Source organism: Plutella xylostella, chromosome 19, assembly GCF_932276165.1.
Source record: "Plutella xylostella chromosome 19, ilPluXylo3.1, whole genome shotgun sequence".
Taxonomy (NCBI): Eukaryota; Metazoa; Arthropoda; class Insecta; order Lepidoptera; family Plutellidae; genus Plutella; species Plutella xylostella.
Window position 1 is genome coordinate 8,089,087 of NC_063999.1, and position 21,010 is coordinate 8,110,096.

The 21,010-nt window shown below is 39.4% G+C and overlaps 1 protein-coding gene across 1 annotated transcript; it reads left to right on the top strand.

Moving 5' to 3' along the window:
* Nucleotides 1-1,147: 1,147 nt before the first annotated feature.
* LOC105387959 (mitochondrial potassium channel ATP-binding subunit) lies at nt 1,148-20,609 on the top strand. The gene is made up of 15 exons (XM_048627780.1): nt 1,148-1,343; nt 1,421-1,751; nt 1,942-2,097; nt 2,356-2,501; nt 2,672-2,747; nt 3,075-3,215; nt 3,882-3,992; nt 4,301-4,374; nt 4,817-4,994; nt 14,165-14,284; nt 14,496-14,599; nt 15,165-15,339; nt 18,869-19,047; nt 19,954-20,101; nt 20,417-20,609. The coding sequence occupies exons 1-15, from the start codon at nt 1,297-1,299 to the stop codon at nt 20,513-20,515; spliced, it is 2,085 nt and encodes a 694-aa protein (XP_048483737.1). The 5' UTR covers nt 1,148-1,296; the 3' UTR covers nt 20,516-20,609.
* Nucleotides 20,610-21,010: the final 401 nt, after the last annotated feature.

Below are 21,010 nucleotides of genomic sequence, written 5' to 3' on the forward strand. Positions count from 1 at the left end.
GATACCGAAAAAGTATCGGTCCAAAAGTATCGATACTACTCAGTATCGAGTACTTGTGAAATAGTTAATTTTTGTACCTTCACCAGCATAAAAATCTACTTTTCCATTGCATTAAAAAAAAAGTTTTGGTAATAATAGCAAATAAACACAAAAAAAATGCAAGACTCTGAGGTTTTAACGGATTGATTTTGTTTTAAGATCTTTTATGAAGGCCTATCATATTATAATGTGACGAAAAAGTACTCGATACCAGCGATTTGTGTATCGAGACGAGGGTATCGATACCGAAAAAGTATCGGCCCAAAAGTATCGAGTACTCAGTATCGGGTATCGCGAACGAAAGTATCGATACTTACTCGGTATCGAAAGTATCGTTAGAACCAATTTGTAACACAAGACGATCTGAACACGATTGTGAGCCAATTCATGTCGGGAGTGCCAAATCTAACTTGAAATTGCCATGAACTTGTGTTCGATCTTAACACAATATGAATTTACGTCTTGCGTGCCAAGAGTAGGCCTACAGTGGCCTGCACAGAAACTCTTATAGTGACTTTTCTACTAAGAGGGGGTCAGTTTTCTTTTGTATACTTACTTAAATATTGATGATAGAGTTTAGAGTATTGAAATGAGACTTAACTTTATTTTAAGAACAATACAATCTGCATTTAGTCGGGCGTTTAGGTACTAAACAATGTTTCTAATGGTTTTTCCTCGATCTGAACAGCAGACAGCAGCAGCTATAGCAAACAAATGGTGCAGACAAATAACTCGGTAATCCCTCTTTATAGTCGCCACCTCCAGCAGGGGTGGAAGGATTAGGTATCATGAATGCACAATTAAATAGAATAGGGTAGCGGAGACAAATTATACTCAACGTAAGAGGTAAGTAGCGCCATCTATTGGGGAGTAGTTGTAACTACTGAAACGTACACTACTACAAGGAACATAATGACTTATTTATCACTAGGAACTAGACCTATTTCAAGGAAAAAAATATTAGTTATGTATTTAAACTATAAAGACCTGAAAACGGAAGTGGGAATATTTTAATCGATGTATTTTGCATTTCTAAAAATATTATAGTGCTCTGTGGTTGACCATAGAGTAGAAATTCGTTTCCGTCACTGTCACTGTCACATTGTCAATGTCTCAATGTCATAATTGTGTCGAATTTTCTTTGAAAATGTTTACTTTTGTAAAACTGTAGAGAAATCGTCTATTATTAATTAATTATCACTAAACTAAGGGCTGAATGATTAAAACCAACCAAGATATTTATCAATAAGTAATAAGATGTGGCAGTTATTACAAAACCAGTCTTGTTGTTCACTGCGGCAGAGGTTATATTCTAACTTAGAACTTCTACCAATTATTCAATTATCTACTGTTATCTAACACAAAATATCTTCATTTTCAGGTTGCTGACGACAAAAAGCAATCCTGTGTTCACAAATTTAGTAAACAAACCTACCTCAAATGTTGTAAAACGATACATTTCCAATACTGTAAGAGATACTGAAAAATCTGGCTTACTTCTTATGTGCAGTCCTTGGAAACTATGTACAGGAGTTAGTTTAGGTATTGCAGCTAAGATATTATTGAATAATGGGCCAGCATATTGTAAAGCAAAAACAACTAGATTAATTCAAAGAAGACCTAACTTAGCTGAAGAGAGTTCTAAGTTTGATTGGCATAAGTTTTTACAATATCTTTGGCCGCATAGATGGATTTTAGGTGCTGCTATAGCGGTGAGTTTTACAGAATATATTATTTTAACACAACATAATTATATTAAATTCATTAACTGCAACTCATGTTAATCACTGTCTACAACAATTTCGTCAATTAAACTCAATGTTTCATATTTGCTTAACTCAGATATTGTAAGATTCACTTTGAAAAGTCTGATTTAAATTTCATATCTTTTCTATATTTCAGTCAGCATTAGCCGTGGCATTCCTGAATGTGTACATTCCAGCGATGCTCGGAGCTATCGTGAATGTGCTCGCGAGTATGAAGACCAATCCATCCGTTGACTTCCTCGAGGAGATCAGACTTCCTGCACTGAAGCTCATATCCCTTTACATTGGCCAGGTAATTAACAGTCAGCAAAAGAGTTACAGACTTACATTATCTTTTTCTTTATGTTTAAATAGGATGAAAAAAATATTTTACGCCATGGTTATTTCTTACCTATATCACCACTACCATCTACCTACTATCTCTGGAAAACATAAGCAGGAATGGAACCTACAACCAGCTTAGTGGTTCACAAACAAAGCCTGAACCACATTAAAACTGAAAACTAAGTAGTAAAAATAATGTGTTCATTTCCGTATTTCCATTTTTCAGGCAGCATTTACATTCCTATATATCCACCTGCTCTCTCAAGTGGGTGAGCGTGTGGCTTCCCAGATGAAACAGGACCTGTTCAACTCCATCATGAGACAGGACATGGCTTTCTTTGACCAAGAGCGGACTGGGGAACTTGTTAACAGGTAAAAAATGATTAATGAATATTGAAATCCTTTCTGACTGGTTGTTTTGTGTAAGACATAATAATTGCATAAATTATTATTTCATTAAAGAATTGATCTTTTCATGAAAAAATCTACAATCTTACCCTGTATAATTTTGTCATAGAAATATTATTTTTCTTTTGCCGCAGGTTAACAGTAGATGTTCAGGACTTCAAAAGTTCCTTCAAGCAGACTATTTCCGGAGGCCTCAGAGCCATTACTCAGGTATTCATATTACTTATTAATATTTTCTGTATAGACAATTACTGCTTTGATGAAGAAACTTTCGTTTCGTTTGAGATTAGCCTAAGGACTAACCTCAAAACTCCAGTTGGTTCTTTTATGTAACCAAAATATTTATAAACAAAACGAAAATCAAATCAACAGTTTGGGAGCTACGCTACCACAGATTACACATACACATAACCACACAGACATATGAAACTTACAACTTCCCTCTTTTCTATCATGGGTTCAAAATATCATAACCTACATAATGAGAAACCATGTCATCATTATTATTTATTTATCTGCATTATGTTATACTTCCAGGTGATAGGTTCAGCAGCCAGTCTGCTAATCATCTCGCCTCAGCTGACGGGGCTGACGCTGGTGTGCGTGCCCTCCGTGGTGGTCGGCGGCGCCTTCATCGGCGGCCTGCTGAGGAAGCTGTCCCGGGAGGCGCAGGCGCAGGTATATGACATACTGATGTTATGCTTTAGGAGGGGGGGCTTTTATACCATAAGTAATAGTATGTATTTGAGAGTCCGCTCGTATGAGAGTCATTTCCGGTTATCATCATTGGGGGCTGCTGAGGAAGCTGTCTAGGGAGGCGCAAGCGCAAGTATAGGCTGAGAGTCTCGGGTTCGAGCTCAGAGCGAATAGTTAGTTTTAACATATCGACGGTGGATAAGAAGATATTATTGTGGTGTGAATACGCATAGACATAAGTACGTTTATTGGTTAGTATAATAATAATTTTTATTTAGTCAAAATCAAAAAATATACAGTAGACAGTGGGACCTGTGCACTAGGTGAACGTGTAACGCTGGCTCCCGGTTCAATTTGCAACAGATAGATAGACAGACAGAGAACCTGGAGCCAAAGGTATAGTTTGCAACAGATTTGCCAGTTTGTGAGCAAAATCCGTTTTTTAAATTTTATTTAAAAGAAGAAAAAAACAGACAGTGAGACAGTTTGTGAGCAAAATCCGTTTTTTAATTTTATTTAAAAGAAGAAAAAAGCAGACAGTGAGACCGGTATACTAGAAGAACGTGTTTGTGAGCAAAATCAGAATTGAATAAAATAATAATAATCTAATGTACCCTATATTTAATTTTTATCTCCGTCTATTTCCAGGTAGAAAAGGCGACGCTAGTGGCAGAAGAAGCAATATCGAACATGCGCACGGTGCGAGCGTTCGCCGGCGAGGAGGGCGAGTCGAACATGTTCGCTGAGGAGTGTGATAAGGTTGGTTGACTTTACTTATGTTGTCGTCAGCCTGTAAGCGTTTGTTACTGGACTTAGGTCTCTTGCAAAGGAGGCCTACCATACTTTGATCTTCGCCTTCTTCATCCAGCCACTACTACCTGTCTTAGATCGTGGATCCAGTGGACCGGAGGGAGGCCCATACCATGCTTGCCTATATGTGGAGTCCATTCGTGGACTCGTTCACTCCACCGGTTATAGGATCTTTGGCATCTTTCGATAATAATAATAATAAACACTAACCAACGGAAGTGGGCGTTTTAACGCTTAAAATTTTAATTGGTTCACAGGTGGCGGAACTAAACATGGAGTTAGGCCTCGGGGTCGGTTTATTCCAAGCTGGGACTAATCTCTTCTTGAATGGGTAAAAATAATGTTTATATTTTTTCCCCTACACCCATAAAAAAATAAAGAATATGCAAATCCCTGACAGACTCATGCTATCATGCCCTATTCGTAGTCCAGACATTACTTCCTCCTCAAACTTACGTATGTAATGGGCATTTTCATGTAGTTTCTTTGAATACGTGAGATACTCGTACGTATAACAAATATCTATGTTTTTCCACATGTTCGGCGCAAGGAGTTATGAACAGCCTCCGGGATGTTGTACTTTTATAAGTGTTTCTAATGATTTTTCATAATCGCGCATTAGCAATCAACAATCAGACGGAAACGCATTGATGCTTCATGATTTTTCACTGCTAATGTGTCGATGCGATGATGGCACAGTAGCACTTTCAGAGCCTATCAAACACAAACAAAAAGCCAACCAATCAAATCAAACATTACCCCTCTCATTCCAGCATGGTCCTCGGAACAATGTTCATGGGCGGCCACCTCATGTCGACGGGCCACATGTCGGCCGGTGACGTCATGGCGTTCCTAGTGAACGCGCAGACCGTGCAGCGTTCTGTGGCGCAGCTGTCGTTGTTGTTTGGCTCCGTGGTGAAGGGGCTGAGCGCGGGGGGCAGGGTTTTTGAGGTATGTTCAGTAGAATTCATGTATTAGGTCCTTACATATGAAATTGGCGTTTTCTATAGGAGGAACATAAAGTCGTTTTTTTTTTAAAATGAAATATATTAAATTAATCAAAGTATGTACCATTGCTATGTATGCACTTTTGCCATCTCATAGGTAGTTCATTGATCCCCTTACTAAAAAAACCATTCGGGCGGGAATCAATAAAATCTTTGAAGGCGGTTTGGACTGCCCCATCGGAGTTGAATTTTTATCCTTGCAAGTAGTTATCCAAATTGCGAAAAAAATGGTAATCTGTTGGAGCAAGGTCCGGAGAGTACGGTGGATGTCTAAGTCATTCTAATTGAAGCTCCTCTAATTTGGTAGCCGTCTGTTGTGCAGTGTGTGGTCTAGCGTTGTCCTGTAGCAGCAGTGGCCTAGAGCGATTGACCAGCCTCGGTTGTTTAGCAGCTAGCTTTTCCATCATGGTTTGCAGTTGCTGACAATAGATATCTGCCGTAATCGTCTGGCCAGATTTAAGAAAGCTGTAGTGAACGACACCGGCACTAGTCCACCAAACACTTACAAGCAACTTTTTTTTAGTCAATTTTCGCTTAGGGCAGGATTTGGCTGGTTCGCCAGGGTTCAGCCATTGCGATGAGCGCTTCCGATTATCGTAGAGGATCCAATTTTCATCACAGGTAATGATTCGATTTAAAATTCCTTCATTATTATGCCGGTTGAGTAACGTAACGCAGCAGTCGACGCGCGTTTGTCGGTTTGCATCACTCAATTCATGAGGTACCCACCTTTCAAGCTTTTTCACCTTCCCAATTTGTTTCAAGTGGATTAGAATAGTTTTATCACTAACACCGGAGCCTGCAGCTAACTCGGACGTGGTTTGCGATGGATCCGCTTCCACAATAGCCTTCAATTCTTCATTATCAACTTTGGTCTCCGGCCGTCCACGAGGCTTGTTCTGCAGGTCGAAATTTCCAGAACAAAAACGTTGGAACCAAAAACGCACTGTGTTTTCTTTTGCGACACCGTCACCATACACATCATTAATCCTTCGAGCCGTTTCTGCAGCACTGGTGCCACGGTGGAACTCATACTCGTAAATAACGCGATATTTCAAGTTTTCCATTTTGTAAACAGAGTGACACAAAGAAAAAAACAAAAGAAGAAAAAACAAATGAATTAGGGGGTTTGAAACACAAATGCATGAGTAAATAGCTGTATGAATTTGAATTTGGAATTCCTAACCATAAAGGTAATATTTGAGATCAAAGTGGCCAGTACGACAAAACGCCAATTTCATATGTAAGGACCTAATAATAATATTTTCATAAGAATGGCGGCCATATTTAATGAACGAATGATAAGAGAGGATTCAGAGCGCATTTCGCGCGCGACCAATAGCTACCGAGTGGCATGGCGTGGACTAATGGACCAATGGTGTCGCGCGGTTAAGAAATGAACGAATGATAAGAGAGGATTCGGAGCGCGTTCTCACCGTGCGTCCAATAGCTACAAAGTGGCATTGCGCACAAATATCGTCGCGCGGTTTTTACACACTCCCGCTTATGGGATCACTTGCACCATAAACTCAGAATAATAGGATTTCGAAAATAAAACACTGCACTGTTTCACTATTTTCTTATATTTCACTTGATCTCACTAAACTAACACAACATTCAGAGATACTGCTCACTTGGTGTCCAAAACTAGACTGCCCCAGATTCAACTACCATGCCTATCCCTACTTTTCCCTACCACCTTACACCTGATTGGCTGGCGTTTGCGGCTCTGTGATTGGCCAAGAACGTTCAGCCAATCAGAACAAACGGAAGTATCAAAACACTTCATATTTATAAAAGTATTTAAATTAATTAATTATAATCAATACAAAATTACTTAATAATTGCCATTATTAATTAACAATATTAATCGATAGACAAACAGTAAGATTTTAACAATATCTAACAACAACGGAAACAAGTCTTGCTTAAATATTCTACCTAAATTAAATTGAACAACTGTAGCCATTATCCGTTTCCTCTTATATAATATTAATTTTATGAATTTAATAGTTTATTAACGTGGACTAAGATGATTAATAATACACTATTAATAGAACGCTATTACAACTCGGCCATCCTATTTGATAACGAGTCCCTTCGTTAAAGTACCGAAATATACATAACAATTCAACTTAAATACATTATTTAACTTTTTTTTTTTTTTAAATCTTTATTTTATTTAGAGACTTATTATTTAACTTAATACGTAACAATTATATCATGCACTTTCCTTACTTATATGCCCGGTCCAGTTGACCGTTACCGGCAACTTAATATTGTGCCCGGTCCAGTTGACCGTTACCGGCAGCTTACTATTGTGCCCGGTCCAGTTGACCGTTACCGGCAACTTACTATTGTGCCCGGTCCAGTTGACCGTTACCGGCAACTTCCTAATGTGCCCGGTCCAGTTGACCGTTACCGGCAACTTAAAATTGTGCCCGGTCCAGTTGACCGTTACCGGCGACTTAATATTTTTGATATTCCACATTTTATTGAAACTTATATTACTTATTTCTGATGAATTTACATAATAATTAATAGGTATACAGGCTTTGTGTACATACTTAAGTAGGTTAATAACTAAAATTTCTAAGAGCGAGAGTGACAAGAAAATATATTTATTATATTATTATTATTATTTTATGCAGAATCAGATCCATTAAGAACACTTTCATCATCGTCTGACGAATCGCTTTCAGGTGATTGGGTGACCGACATCCATGGAAAGATTTTGTCCACAGCAACTACAGCTTCACAGCGTTTGCCTCTCCGAGTTATTGGGGTATCTTCCACTACATACCTGTCATTCGGTAGTACCTTTTTGACACGATATGGTCCTCTACATTTTGGTTCCAATTTCTTTGACTGGCCTTCGATACCAGTTGCTGCACGAATTACCCTGACTAAGTCACCTATTTTAAAAGAGACATTTTTCTTCCGATGTTTGTCAAATGTGTTTTTATCGCGGGATTGTTTTTCTTTAATTAGCTCACTCGCTTCCGACCTTATTTCCGAGAGCGGTAATTGGTTAGGTGGAGTTGTGTCCGAGATTATCTCATTAAAAATACCTTGAGACGGGTTTGTGACGGTTTTACCAAACAAAAGTTCAGTTGGTGTTTTCTTGGTAGTAGAGTGAACAGTGGTATTTATTCCAAGCTGTATATCAGGGAGATGTTCGTCCCATATGCCATTTGGTTTATCATGGTTCATTGCTCCTAAAGCGGCCAAGATTGTGCGGTTATACCGCTCTACCTGACCGTTGGCTCTGGGCGTTGCTACTGCGTTCAATATGTGTTTTATCCCTGTGCTTTTCATAAAGTTTTTAAATGCCGCACTGGTGAAACTTGTACCTTGATCAGTAACCAGGCGATTCGGCGTTCCAAAGTAACTAAAATGTTCGCGCAATACACGTATACTTGTAGCAGATTTAGTATTACGTACCGCAGTTAAATTGACATACTTTGTGAATGCATCAACAATCACCAATATGTATGCGTTACATCTTTTTGTTTTTATGAATGGCCCTAAATGATCTGCATGTATGGTGTGGAACGGTATTTCTACCTTAGGGATTGGATGAAGCTCTCCCGCCTTTGCTCCACTTGGTATTTTGTGATGAGCACATTCCACACACGCATTTACGTACTTCTTAACGAAGCGTCTCATTTTAGGAAACCAGTAGTTTGTCTTTATTCTAGCTAAAGTCTTGTCATAACCGAAGTGACCGATGTCATCGTGGTTTGCTTTTAATAATTGCCAGCGTGCCCCTCTGGGTACCATCCAACGTATGGAAGAGTCGTCTAATACCCGATAGACTCGGCCGTTTACCAGCTTATAATTTTTGAATATTTCAGTGACGTCTTTTGTTTTAGGATCGTTAAGTATTTCGGCGATACGTTTTATATCATCATCAGATTGCTGATATGTCGCCAACCAGTCGTCGGTGCCAACTATAAGAATATCCAGCAGGTGACTGCAATCCTGGTCATCAATGATAGGACTCCTACTGAGAGCATCAACATGAGCCATCTTGTCACCTGCTCTATATTCTATGTCACAGTCATACTCAAGAAACTGCAACCACCAACGGGCAATTCGAGGAACCAAATCACGCTTAGTTAAAGTTGTACGAAGGGCGTTGCAGTCGGTCACAATTTTAAATTTAATACCTAGCAGATAGACTCTGAATTTATTGAGAGAGGATATTACGGCAAGGGTCTCTAACTCATACGAATGCAATTTTTGTTCATCCGGGGTCGTCTGCCTACTAAAATAGGCGACAGGCCGTAAGGTATTCGTAGAGTCTTTCTGCATTAGTATTCCTGCAACGCCTACTTTACTCGCATCAGTATGTAGTTGTGTTTCCGCGTCAGGATTGTACATAGCTAATACTGGCCTATCAAGTAAGGCATCCTTTAATTTGATGAAAGCTTCGGCTTGAACATCACCCCAGCGCCATTGAGCATTTTTTTTCAGTAAAGCAGTCAAGGGCTGAGCTAGTATCGCAAACCCTTTAACAAATCTTCTGAAAAAACTGGCCAGCCCCAAAAATCGTCTCACTTCGTGAGAATTATTTGGAGCAGGAAATTCAGATATAGCCTTCGTTTTGACTAGCCCTGGACGCACTCCTTTTGCGCTAACTTCATACCCTAGATAATCAATTTTATCAAAGAAGAAATTGCATTTACTGAGGTTCATTGTCAAGCCATTGTTCGAAAGTAAGTTTAACACTTCATCTAAGCGCTTAAGGCCTTCATCGAATGATTTGGCAGGTATGAGTATGTCATCCATATAAACAAGTGTATAAGCACTCACAATTGACGAGCTCTGGATGATCTTATTCATGGTCCGCTGAAACACCGATGGCGCATTCACTAACCCAACGGCATTCTATTAAACTCGAACTGTCCATCCGGGGTAACAAATGCAGTCTTGTCACGTGACTGTTCGGCAATAGGTATTTGGTAGTAGCCAGAGGCTAAATCCAATGTGACAAATAACATACTCCCAGAGAGTCTGTCAAGCTGGTCTTCGATTCTTGGCAGGGGGTAGTGTTCCCGCTTGGTCTTACGATTGAGTGCGCGATAGTCGACACACAATCTTTTGTCACCAGTTTTTTTGTTCACCAGTACTATGGGACTTGCGTAAGACGAACTAGACTCTCTGATGATATCACTGTCACGCATGTCTTGAACCATTCCTTAACTCTCTGACGCTCCGTATATGACAATCGGTATGGTCGATATACAACTGGTGTGGAGTCAGTCAATTCTATGGTCACTTCTGTTGCCGTTGTAAATCCCAAATCCTTTAAACCTGACGAGAAAGAGTTCTTGTATTTGCTGAGCAGATTAACTAACTCGCGCTTTTGCGGTTCAGATAAGCAGTCGCCACACTTGATATTTGAATCAAAATCATCTATACTACCATCCACTAGATGAATGTATAATTCACCTACTGAGCAACACCTAGTGATTAATTCTCCTTCCTTAAATTTTAATTCACCACTACTTATGTTCTGTATGAGAACGTTTCCGAAACCATCCTCTAGTTTATATTCACCAGGCAACAAGTAATGTTCACGGTTTAGTGCGTGTCTTACGCTACCATTCACATAAACTGTACCAGTATGAGGACTGGAAGACTTCACTGGAACTGCCTTAATCTCGTTTACCGCAAGGATAGTTTCATACCTACACGTCATACAGAATTTTTCAGATCTGAGTTGTTCTACTTGCTGGAATATGACGTCTGTGTCTGTTTTGATTATTTTAATCGTAGGCCTTTCCGTGAACGTATGACCTAGCAGAAGTGAGCAAGGAATCACGTGATCGTCTACCACTAAAATGTGAACATTATGTTCTACAATTCCTTGCACTTCGACCGTCGCGTACAATGACCCAACAGGTAGGTACGCCACATTTCCTATACCTTTTAATAGGGGCCCTTCCACGTTCTGCCACTGTAATTGCAATCTTTTTGCTTCACTTAGCTGAATCAAGGTGCCCTCACTTCCTAAATCGATTATACAGTTCAAAAGGTTACCGTTTATTTTAATTGGAATTTTATATTTAAGGCTAGTATTACGTTCGGTTTCTACTGTTAGTACATTTTTACTTTTATTCTCAGTAACTGCACCTTGTTTCAGTTTTGGACAGTCAGCATCTGTGTGTCCCAACCACTTACAGTTTGTACACAGCAATTTTGGTTTCGGACAACGAAAGAACGGATGCCCCTTTTCATTACAGTTATAGCATGCCCCATTAGTATTAGGATTAGGTCTTTGAGATGTGCTAGGTTTGTTAATTAGCCGATCTGAATTGTTGTTTGATCGATTATTATGTCGCTTTTCTATATCCCTATTTCTGGATGAGTCATTGTTGGTTTTGTCTTGTCCTACTTTAATTGACTTAAGGAATTTCAGTACTTGTTCTGGCTCCTTAAATTCCGCACTCTGCCCTCCTACTCGAACATTCCTATCATCTATTCCTGCTAAGAGGCAGTCTACTGCGCGTTTCCCGGTGATGTCACAACGATTTAAAAGATTCATTTTAGAATAATAATACAAATCTAAAGATTCCCCGTAGCGGGCTCTTTTATTTAACATTTCAGACAAAAGGTCTGCATAATTTTCCCTTGTTGGGAACGACTCGCGCAGTTTAACTTGCCATTCTGTCCAAGTATACAGGAGTGATGGCAAACCTTGGTACCACGTTTTCGCTATACCAACAAGTTTAGGCATAGCGTAGTGGACTATCTGCCTGTCACTCCAGCCATATATTTGGGCACATTCATCAACCTTGTGAATCCAATTATCAACTGTCTGTTCTTTGTTCAAAGGATCAAAATCGGGCACTACATTCAAATTTGGAAACTTGTCACTGTCACTTTTAGGTTTTATATTATTCATAACTTCCAGAAATTTTTGAAAGAACATACTTTGCATATTGTCATAATTTTTCATACTACATCTGCTTTCATGACTTGGTGAACGTGTTTTTCTTAACATAGACCTTGACCTGGACCGCACATAAGAATGTCCCCTCCTATCATTGGAGTTAGGGCGTCGTGTTCACGAGAACCTACATGCCTTGAAGATGACCTGGATCGCCTACCCCTTGAATGTCTGGAACGTGAACGGCGATACCTGATCCTGTAGGTGTACGGAGAGCGTGACCGCGTGCGGCCTCGCGACTGCTGCTGACTGTGGACCTCAGCGGTCACAGCAACGTGATGGCAGGCATTGGTCGACTTTCGACGATTCAGCTGACGGCCCAGCACAGGGCTGCGGCTACGGCTCCTTCGTGTGCTGACCAACCCTCCAGGTGCATCGGCTGTTGCATCGGCGCGCATTGATCGCGATCGACTGCGACTCTCCTCTTTGTTCATGGTATAACCTCGGCAATATAAATAAACAAGGCATTAGTATTTTGTGATTTCATAAATTCATATGCATAAAATAACGAGTTTCTCCATTGTATTTACAGCTTATGATAGCTATATCAGTTAATTCTCAACAGTATTGGCTACTGAATAAAATATTAAACACTATACTCATCGTATTATTTAATCAACTAACAACCGCACTACACAGTTACATATTATTTCAACCACAGTGTCAAGATACCAAAACAAAAGAACTATTGTGATTATTAAAGTCAATCATAACCACTATTTGGTGGTATTTTAATAAATATCATGGTTAAAAATTCTTCCTTCCTAATGCTGGTGGTCATTTGGAATTAATTCACTTCATTTGTTTAAACGGTACACGTTAATATAAGAAGTTTTGTAGAGCTTTCGTTATCAATACATTCATGTATCCATTATACAAGTTTAGCTTTTATAACCGAGTGCAAGAAATACGGGGAGTGCCCCGATCACTTCCTTGTACCGGGTTGCTCCCCGATCAATTATATCCATTAAGTACCAAAACTGATATTATTATAATAACGAAAGCATTACATAATCAAGTGATGATACAAATATAGCAACATAATTTTAAACTTATCAGCGAATTTAAAATACTTATATAACTTTAAAAATGTGCCAGCATCAGAAAAAAAAAAGAATCGTCAAAATTAAACTCAAATCTAAAACTTTATAAGTTTTAAGTGTACTTACGTGTTAATATCCGTTTAGGTGGGCGCGTAACTGATTTTTAATCCCACTTCTGAGTTATGGGATCACTTGCACCATAAACTCAGAATAATAGGATTTCGAAAATAAAACACTGCACTGTTTCACTATTTTCTTATATTTCACTTGATCTCACTAAACTAACACAACATTCAGAGATACTGCTCACTTGGTGTCCAAAACTAGACTGCCCCAGATTCAACTACCATGCCTATCCCTACTTTTCCCTACCACCTTACACCTGATTGGCTGGCGTTTGCGGCTCTGTGATTGGCCAAGAACGTTCAGCCAATCAGAACAAACGGAAGTATCAAAACACTTCATATTTATAAAAGTATTTAAATTAATTAATTATAATCAATACAAAATTACTTAATAATTGCCATTATTAATTAACAATATTAATCGATAGACAAACAGTAAGATTTTAACAATATCTAACAACAACGGAAACAAGTCTTGCTTAAATATTCTACCTAAATAAAATTTAACAACTGTAGCCATTATCCGTTTCCTCTTATATAATATTAATTTTATGAATTTAATAGTTTATTAACGTGGACTAAGATGATTAATAATACACTATTAATAGTACGCTATTACACGCTCGTCACTACACTACAACTATTTTACTAGAAGGTGTAGACTCGGGTGACGTCATGCCGTTCCTAGTGAACGCGCAGACGGTGCAGCGTTCTGTGGCGCAGCTGTCGTTGTTGTTTGGCTCCGTGGTGAAGGGGCTGAGCGCGGGGGGCAGGGTTTTTGAGGTATTTTCAGTACAAATCATGTATTATTATAAAAATGCCAGCCATATTGGATGAACCAATGATAAGAGAGGATTCTGAGCGCGACCAATAGCTAGCGGCATGGCGCCAATAACTTTACGCGGTTTTTTTACTTTTTACACACTTCACCCGCACTTCGTCATTTATTATGATGATTATAATGATGAATCTTTTTTTCTAATTCCAGTACATAAACAAAGAGCCCAAGATGGACACTTCGGGCACTACAGTGATCAAATACCACGAGTTTCACGGTGACATCGATTTCAAAGATGTCACGTTTGCCTACCCGACTAGACCAGAAGTGGTAAGTATAATTTTTTAAGAAACTATTGATCCATGCATAATTTTTCATTGTATTTTGCCCTTAACGCAATCCATTATAGTTCAAAAGTACTGTGGGATGTAATGGTGAAGTAGAAAAGGTTCAAATTGGGATTTTTTGCTTGTTTGAAATGAATGTATGGACATATATTCCACTTTAAAGGAATACTGTATTCTTTACTTATGTATTTCAGGTGGTATTAAAGAACTTCAATCTAACAATTCCTGCCGGGAAAACGGTCGCCATAGTCGGTACTTCGGGCAACGGGAAATCAACCATAGCAGCTCTTTTAGAAAGGTATTATAATAAAAGTTCATAATAATATAGCCTTCATGATAGTCTACTATGACGTAAGTCCCATTAGGCGTTTTTCGGGGACGTAAAAGTGTATGAAAACGTATTGTTAGCTTTTCCACTTACCAGCACCTGCGTTGGCCAATTTTCATACATATTTGCTTCGCAGTGACTTGATTTAACCGAGAGTTAAATCAAGTCATTACAATCAAAGTCATTTCCCGCGCCTTAAAAAATAACTTTTACTTTCCACTTATTGAGACGCTGTAAAAATTCGCACGCATCATGCAGACTGTGTAACTGATAAGTCACTCCAGTGTACGTATCACGAATATGGTCGACTGTAGTCGATAGTAATCCGATAAGCGGTTCACTGGCGTGTGTATGCGTTTTATTAGTTTCTAACCTTACCCACAGGGGCGCTGTTCAAGATGTCATACAAATTGCTATCATATTACGCTATCGACTTGAGTCGATCATATTTCTGAAACACATACGGAGTGGAGGTACTCCATTCCCCCCAGCCCTATATTATCACGCACCGTTACCAGAACCTTGTCTTCCTCAGGTTCTACGACGTAAACGCCGGCTCAATAACAATAGACGGCGTGGACGTGCGCGCGCTGGACGCGAGCTGGCTGCGCGGCCGCGCGCTCGGCCTCATCAGCCAGGAGCCGGTGCTGTTCGCGTCCACCGTGCGCGAGAACATACGGTACGCGCGCCCGGACGCCTCCGACGACCAGGTGAGCCGTGTGTCACTACAATATATACGCACTGTACTGTAGCGAACATATACGCACAGGAAGCATATGAGACAGCCGTGTGTCACGCGAATATATACTTATGCGAAGCATATGAGAAAGGGTGCCCCACGCTCTATATAATTATGCGAAGCATATGAGAAAGGGTGTCCCACGGTCTATATACTTATGCGGAGCATATGAGAAAGGGTGTCCCACGCTCTATATACTTATGCGAAGCATGTGAGAAAGGGTGTCCCACGCTCTTTATACTTATGCAAAGCATATGAGAAAGGGTGTCCCACGCTCTATATACTTATGCGAAGCATATGAGGGCGGGTGTCCCACGCTCTATATACTTATGCAAAGCATATGAGAAAGGGTGTCCCACGCTCTATATACTTATGCGAAGCATATGAGAAAGGGTGTCCCACGGTCTATATACTTATGCGGAGCATATGAGAAAGGGTGTCCCACGCTCTATATACTTATGCGAAGCATGTGAGAAAGGGTGTCCCACGCTCTTTATACTTATGCAAAGCATATGAGGGCGGGTGTCCCACGCTCTATATACTTATGCGAAGCATATGAGGGCGGGTGTCCCACGCTCTATATACTTATGCAAAGCATATGAGAAAGGGTGTCCCACGCTCTATATACTTATGCGAAGCATATGAGGGCGGGTGTCCCACGCTCTATATACTTATGCGAAGCATTTGAGGGCGGGTGTCCCACGCTCTCTATATACTTATATAGTTGTACTAGTTGCCAGCGGCGGTATAACAATAGACGGCGTGGACGTGCGAGCGCTGGACGCGAGCTGGCTGCGCGGCCGCGCGCTCGGCCTCATCAGCCAGGAGCCGGTGCTGTTCGCGTCCACCGTGCGCGAGAACATACGGTACGCGCGCCCGGACGCCTCCGACGACCAGGTGAGCCGTGGGTCACTCCAATATACAGGGTGGCCCAAAGAGTGACGTCCAAAGGAAATTGTTTGATTCCTTAGGTCAAGGGGTAGCCAAATCACCCCCATGTATGTTCAGCAATTTTTAGTAGTTTAGGAGTTATGATTTTTTTTCCTAATTTTCTACGAAAATCGACCTCAGTGGATTAATTATGTTTTATTATTTTTTGGATAACTTTTTTAAAGCATTTTTTATTTTTGTGTCATCCTCTTAAGTTGTTCTTTTAACCATAAAAGTTTCAGCTTCCTAGCTGTAATGTAAGTTAGTTATTTTTTTATCGAAAGTTCGAATTATATCATCGAGCTAGACAGCTCTGAATTTTCTACTTGAAATTAAAAATTGAAAAAGATATTCTCACGGTGCCTTATTAATTTTAAAAACTCCGCAAGGTTCCAAAATTACATAAAAATAAAAATAAACTATTGCTTAATAGGGTATTATTTGCAGAAAAAAGCCTTCAAAGGTACCTTGGTGGAAATTACCTAATTAGTAAATTGTTTCAGAAAGTTGAAATACTCCTGTTATGTCATTACTAAGGACTAATTAAGTTAGAAAATGTATCAAATTAAAGGGAAAATTAAATTATTAACTTTGGCGACCGAATGGCGTAGTGGTTAGTGACCCTGACTAGTGAGCCGATGGTCCCGGGTTCGATTCCCGGCTGGGGCAGATATTTGTTTAAACACAGATATTTGTTCTCGGGTCTTGGATGTGCCCGTAAAATGGCAATAGGCCCGCCCCCTATTACATTGGGACTAACATAACACTCTGGCGAAAAGTGGGTGCAGCAATGCACCTCTGCCTACCCCGCAAGGGAGTACATTAGTACAAGGCGTGAGTGCGTGTTTTTTTTTTTTTTTTTAACTTTATTTTAAAATTTACGTTACATTTTTGAATGTAAATTCTTAGAAAAATGTTTTAGTCTGAGTAGTAAGATTTATGAGATAATTTTTTATTAATAACAAGTAAATAAACTCTAATAATTATTTTACACATTTACTCACAATAAATTTTCAAAATGGCGACCTCCCATAGCAATTTTATTTAATTTTAATTTCCCTTTAATTTGATACATTTTCTAACTTAATTAGTCCTTAGTAATGACATAACAGGAGTATTTCAACTTTCTGAAACAATTTACTAATTAGGTAATTTCCACCCAGGTACCTTTGAAGGCTTTTTTCTGCAAATAATACCCTATTAAGCAATAGTTTATTTTTATTTTTATGTAATTTTGGAACCTTGCGGAGTTTTTAAAATTAATAAGGCACCATGAGAATATCTTTTTCAATTTTTTATTTCAAGTAGAAAATTCAGAGCTGTCTAGCTCGATGATATAATTCGAACTTTCGATAAAAAAATAACTAACTTACATTACAGCTAGGAAGCTGAAACTTTTATGGTTAAAAGAACAACTTAAGAGGATGACACAAAAATAAAAAATGCTTTAAAAAAGTTATCCAAAAAATAATAAAACATAATTAATCCACTGAGGTCGATTTTCGTAGATTATTAGGAAAAAAAAATCATAACTCCTAAACTACTAAAAATTGCTGAACATACATGGGGGTTTGTTTGGAGTTTCTTTCGCCATTTCTTTCCTTCTCAATGACGGGGCCTTTGTGAAATGGTGGTAGATGACTATCGACAAATAATTGTAAAATTTTACGTCGATTAAACCATTTGAATTTGAATTTCAAATTTGGTGATTTGGCTACCCCTTGACCTAAGGAATCAAACATTTTCCTTTGGACGTCACTCTTTGGGCCACCCTGTATACGCACTGTACTGTAGCGAACATACACGCACAGGAAGCATATGAGACAGCCGTGTCCCACGCTCTATATACTTATGCGAAGCATATGAGGGCGGGTGTCCCACGCTTTATATACTTATATAGTTGTACTAGTTGCCAGCGGCGGTATAAAAATAGACGGCGTGGACGTGCGCGCGCTGGACGCGAGCTGGCTGCGCGGCCGCGCGCTCGGCCTCATCAGCCAGGAGCCGGTGCTGTTCGCGTCCACCGTGCGCGAGAACATACGGTACGCGCGCCCGGACGCCTCCGACGACCAGGTGAGCCGTGTGTCACTACAATATATACGCACTGTACTGTAGCGAACATATACGCATAGGAAGCATGTGACACAGCCGTGTGTAACAACAATATGGGTACGCACGTCCTGATGAAACTGATGACGAGGTATACTGTATTCTATTCACCGTGAGGGAGAATAGTACGCGCGCCCGTACGCAAGTATTTCTATGATTCACTTGGGTTTGCTTCATTCTTAAACACAATAGCAATGGGAATGCATATATTTTGGGGATCTGAAAGTTTGATAGGTAGGTAGTTTGGTGTCGTTAACTACCACCTACAAGAAAGCATTCGGTATTTTTAAAATGGTTCTTCCGTACCAAATGAAAACTCTCGTTAGTCGGTATCCAGATTTGAAAGTTTTTCACTGAATCAAGAATATCCTTAAATATCAGCCCTCAAACTCTCCACTATGCTTCATTTTACTATAGTAATATAATTATATTTTTAAATGTTTTATTTTCCTTACTTCCAGATCTACAAAGCGGCAACCATAGCGAACGCGCACGAGTTCATACAATCGTTCCCGGACGGCTACGAGACGGTGGTGGGAGAGAGAGGGGTGACGCTCAGCGGCGGGCAGAAGCAAAGGATAGCGATAGCCAGAGCAGTGCTGAAAGAACCACCTATTCTCATACTGGACGAGGCTACTAGGTGAGTTGGAAGTTCGTGGGTTTTACGGTAGATGGCGTTGTTTGCAGTTTTATTTGACGAATGAGTTTATCTGGAAGATGCATTGGTAATAATTATGAAATGAATTAATGAAAGTACGTAGGTAATTTTTTTACAATTATTTGTCCATTGTCATAATAAAATATTACTCTACCACCATTTCACAAAGGCCCCGTCAAAGAAACTCCTCCAGCTTCTTTTAAACTTTGGGCTTATATCTAGCTAGTAAAATGTTTTACTTATAATCTAGTACAATTTTACTTGAGTATATATAAATATGATAGGTTTTACTCACGTAGTTACGTCGAAAGTATAGCTCGGCGTGGCCCCCCTCGATGCTTGAGAAATTCAATCCAAACTTGACATTCACACTCAAAATTCACTTGTCCGTTTATAATATAATAAAAACAAATATCTAGAAGTCTAATGGGAGCTGATGATATTAACCGATATTTCCCAAATCCATTAACGCCGAATTATAAAAGCTTAACAACCAGACGAAGGCTGACAAAGACTGACATCTTGTCAAAATAAAATTAACCTACCGTACGAAAGGTGTATATATTGATTTCATTCTACCCACATACAAATATTAAAAGTGTTCGAAAACCGGTATCAAAAAACATTTGGCATAAATATCTATACCCAAGACAGGAGTACAAATATCTGTCTTTAAACAAATATCTGCCCCAGCCGGGAATCGAACACCTTCGGCATAGCAGTCAGGGCCACTTACCTGTTCGACCGTCAAATAAGGATAAACATCACATCCTTTGTCAAGCGTCTTTGCTGTTACCGTATACAATATAGCTATACAATACTTAATTTTCCTAAAAAATCCTTGAACATTTACATTTACGTCTTTTATCACCAACATTGTATCCGCAGTGCCCTAGACTCAGCCAGTGAGAAGGTGGTCCAGAAGGCTCTGGAAACCGCCGCCAAGGGTCGCACAGTGCTGGTCATCGCGCACCGACTGTCAACTATCAGGAATGCTGACGTCATCGTTGTGCTGAACAAGGGGAAGATTGTTGAGGTGAGAACTTTTACTATACTTGGTAAAATACAGCAAGAACCCTACGATATCTGTCAAATTGGTACATTTCTTCTGGCTTCTGTTGATTTTGAAAGGAAAAATTACTTGATTCCCCAAGTATAAGCATCTTTGGACACCCTTAGGGTATAATAACATTGTACTTTGAATGCATAACTATAATACGAACCACTTATGTGTCATGATATTTAAGGTACTTATTAAGTAAATGAAATACTTAAAATGAAATAGAATCCTATACTTTCTTATAAATATTTTGATAGAGGACTTATTTATATCAAATATCAATTTGTGCAGATGGGCAACCACGAGCAACTGAAGAAACAAAAGGGCATCTACTGGAACCTGATCAAGCAGCAGGACCAAGAAGAATCCACCCCCTCGCGCGGGTTATGAGAATAACCACCCGAAAACTAGAAGCAATTTATCTAAAATCACGACTAATATAGTATTCGGGTTACTGTGTGTGTCGACGAAGGAACAAACGTGAATTGTCGGCGTACCTTAAAGAGCGCTTCGTTTTTAAACTTCACGCAGACAACAGGCCGATGAGATCCTCACAAAGGCTTTTGTTGGAGCTTCCAACGCACACCTCTGAGTTTTATGGCAACTCCTTCACAGTAACCGCCATACGGCTGTGGAACTCACTGCCATTGGAAATCCGTTGTGCAAAATCAGCTATTGCTTTCAAAAGACAAGTAAAGAAATATTATCTGTCCATCATTTAATAGTACCTACCTACGTATAAATCTTTATATAAGTATATGGTATGTATGTATATATCTATTATATTTGTATGTATGTATCTAAGTATTTATTATTAAAACATAAAAAATATCACTAGTATTTAAATGCAATACGTGTACACCTTCCTCTTCTACTCAATAAGTC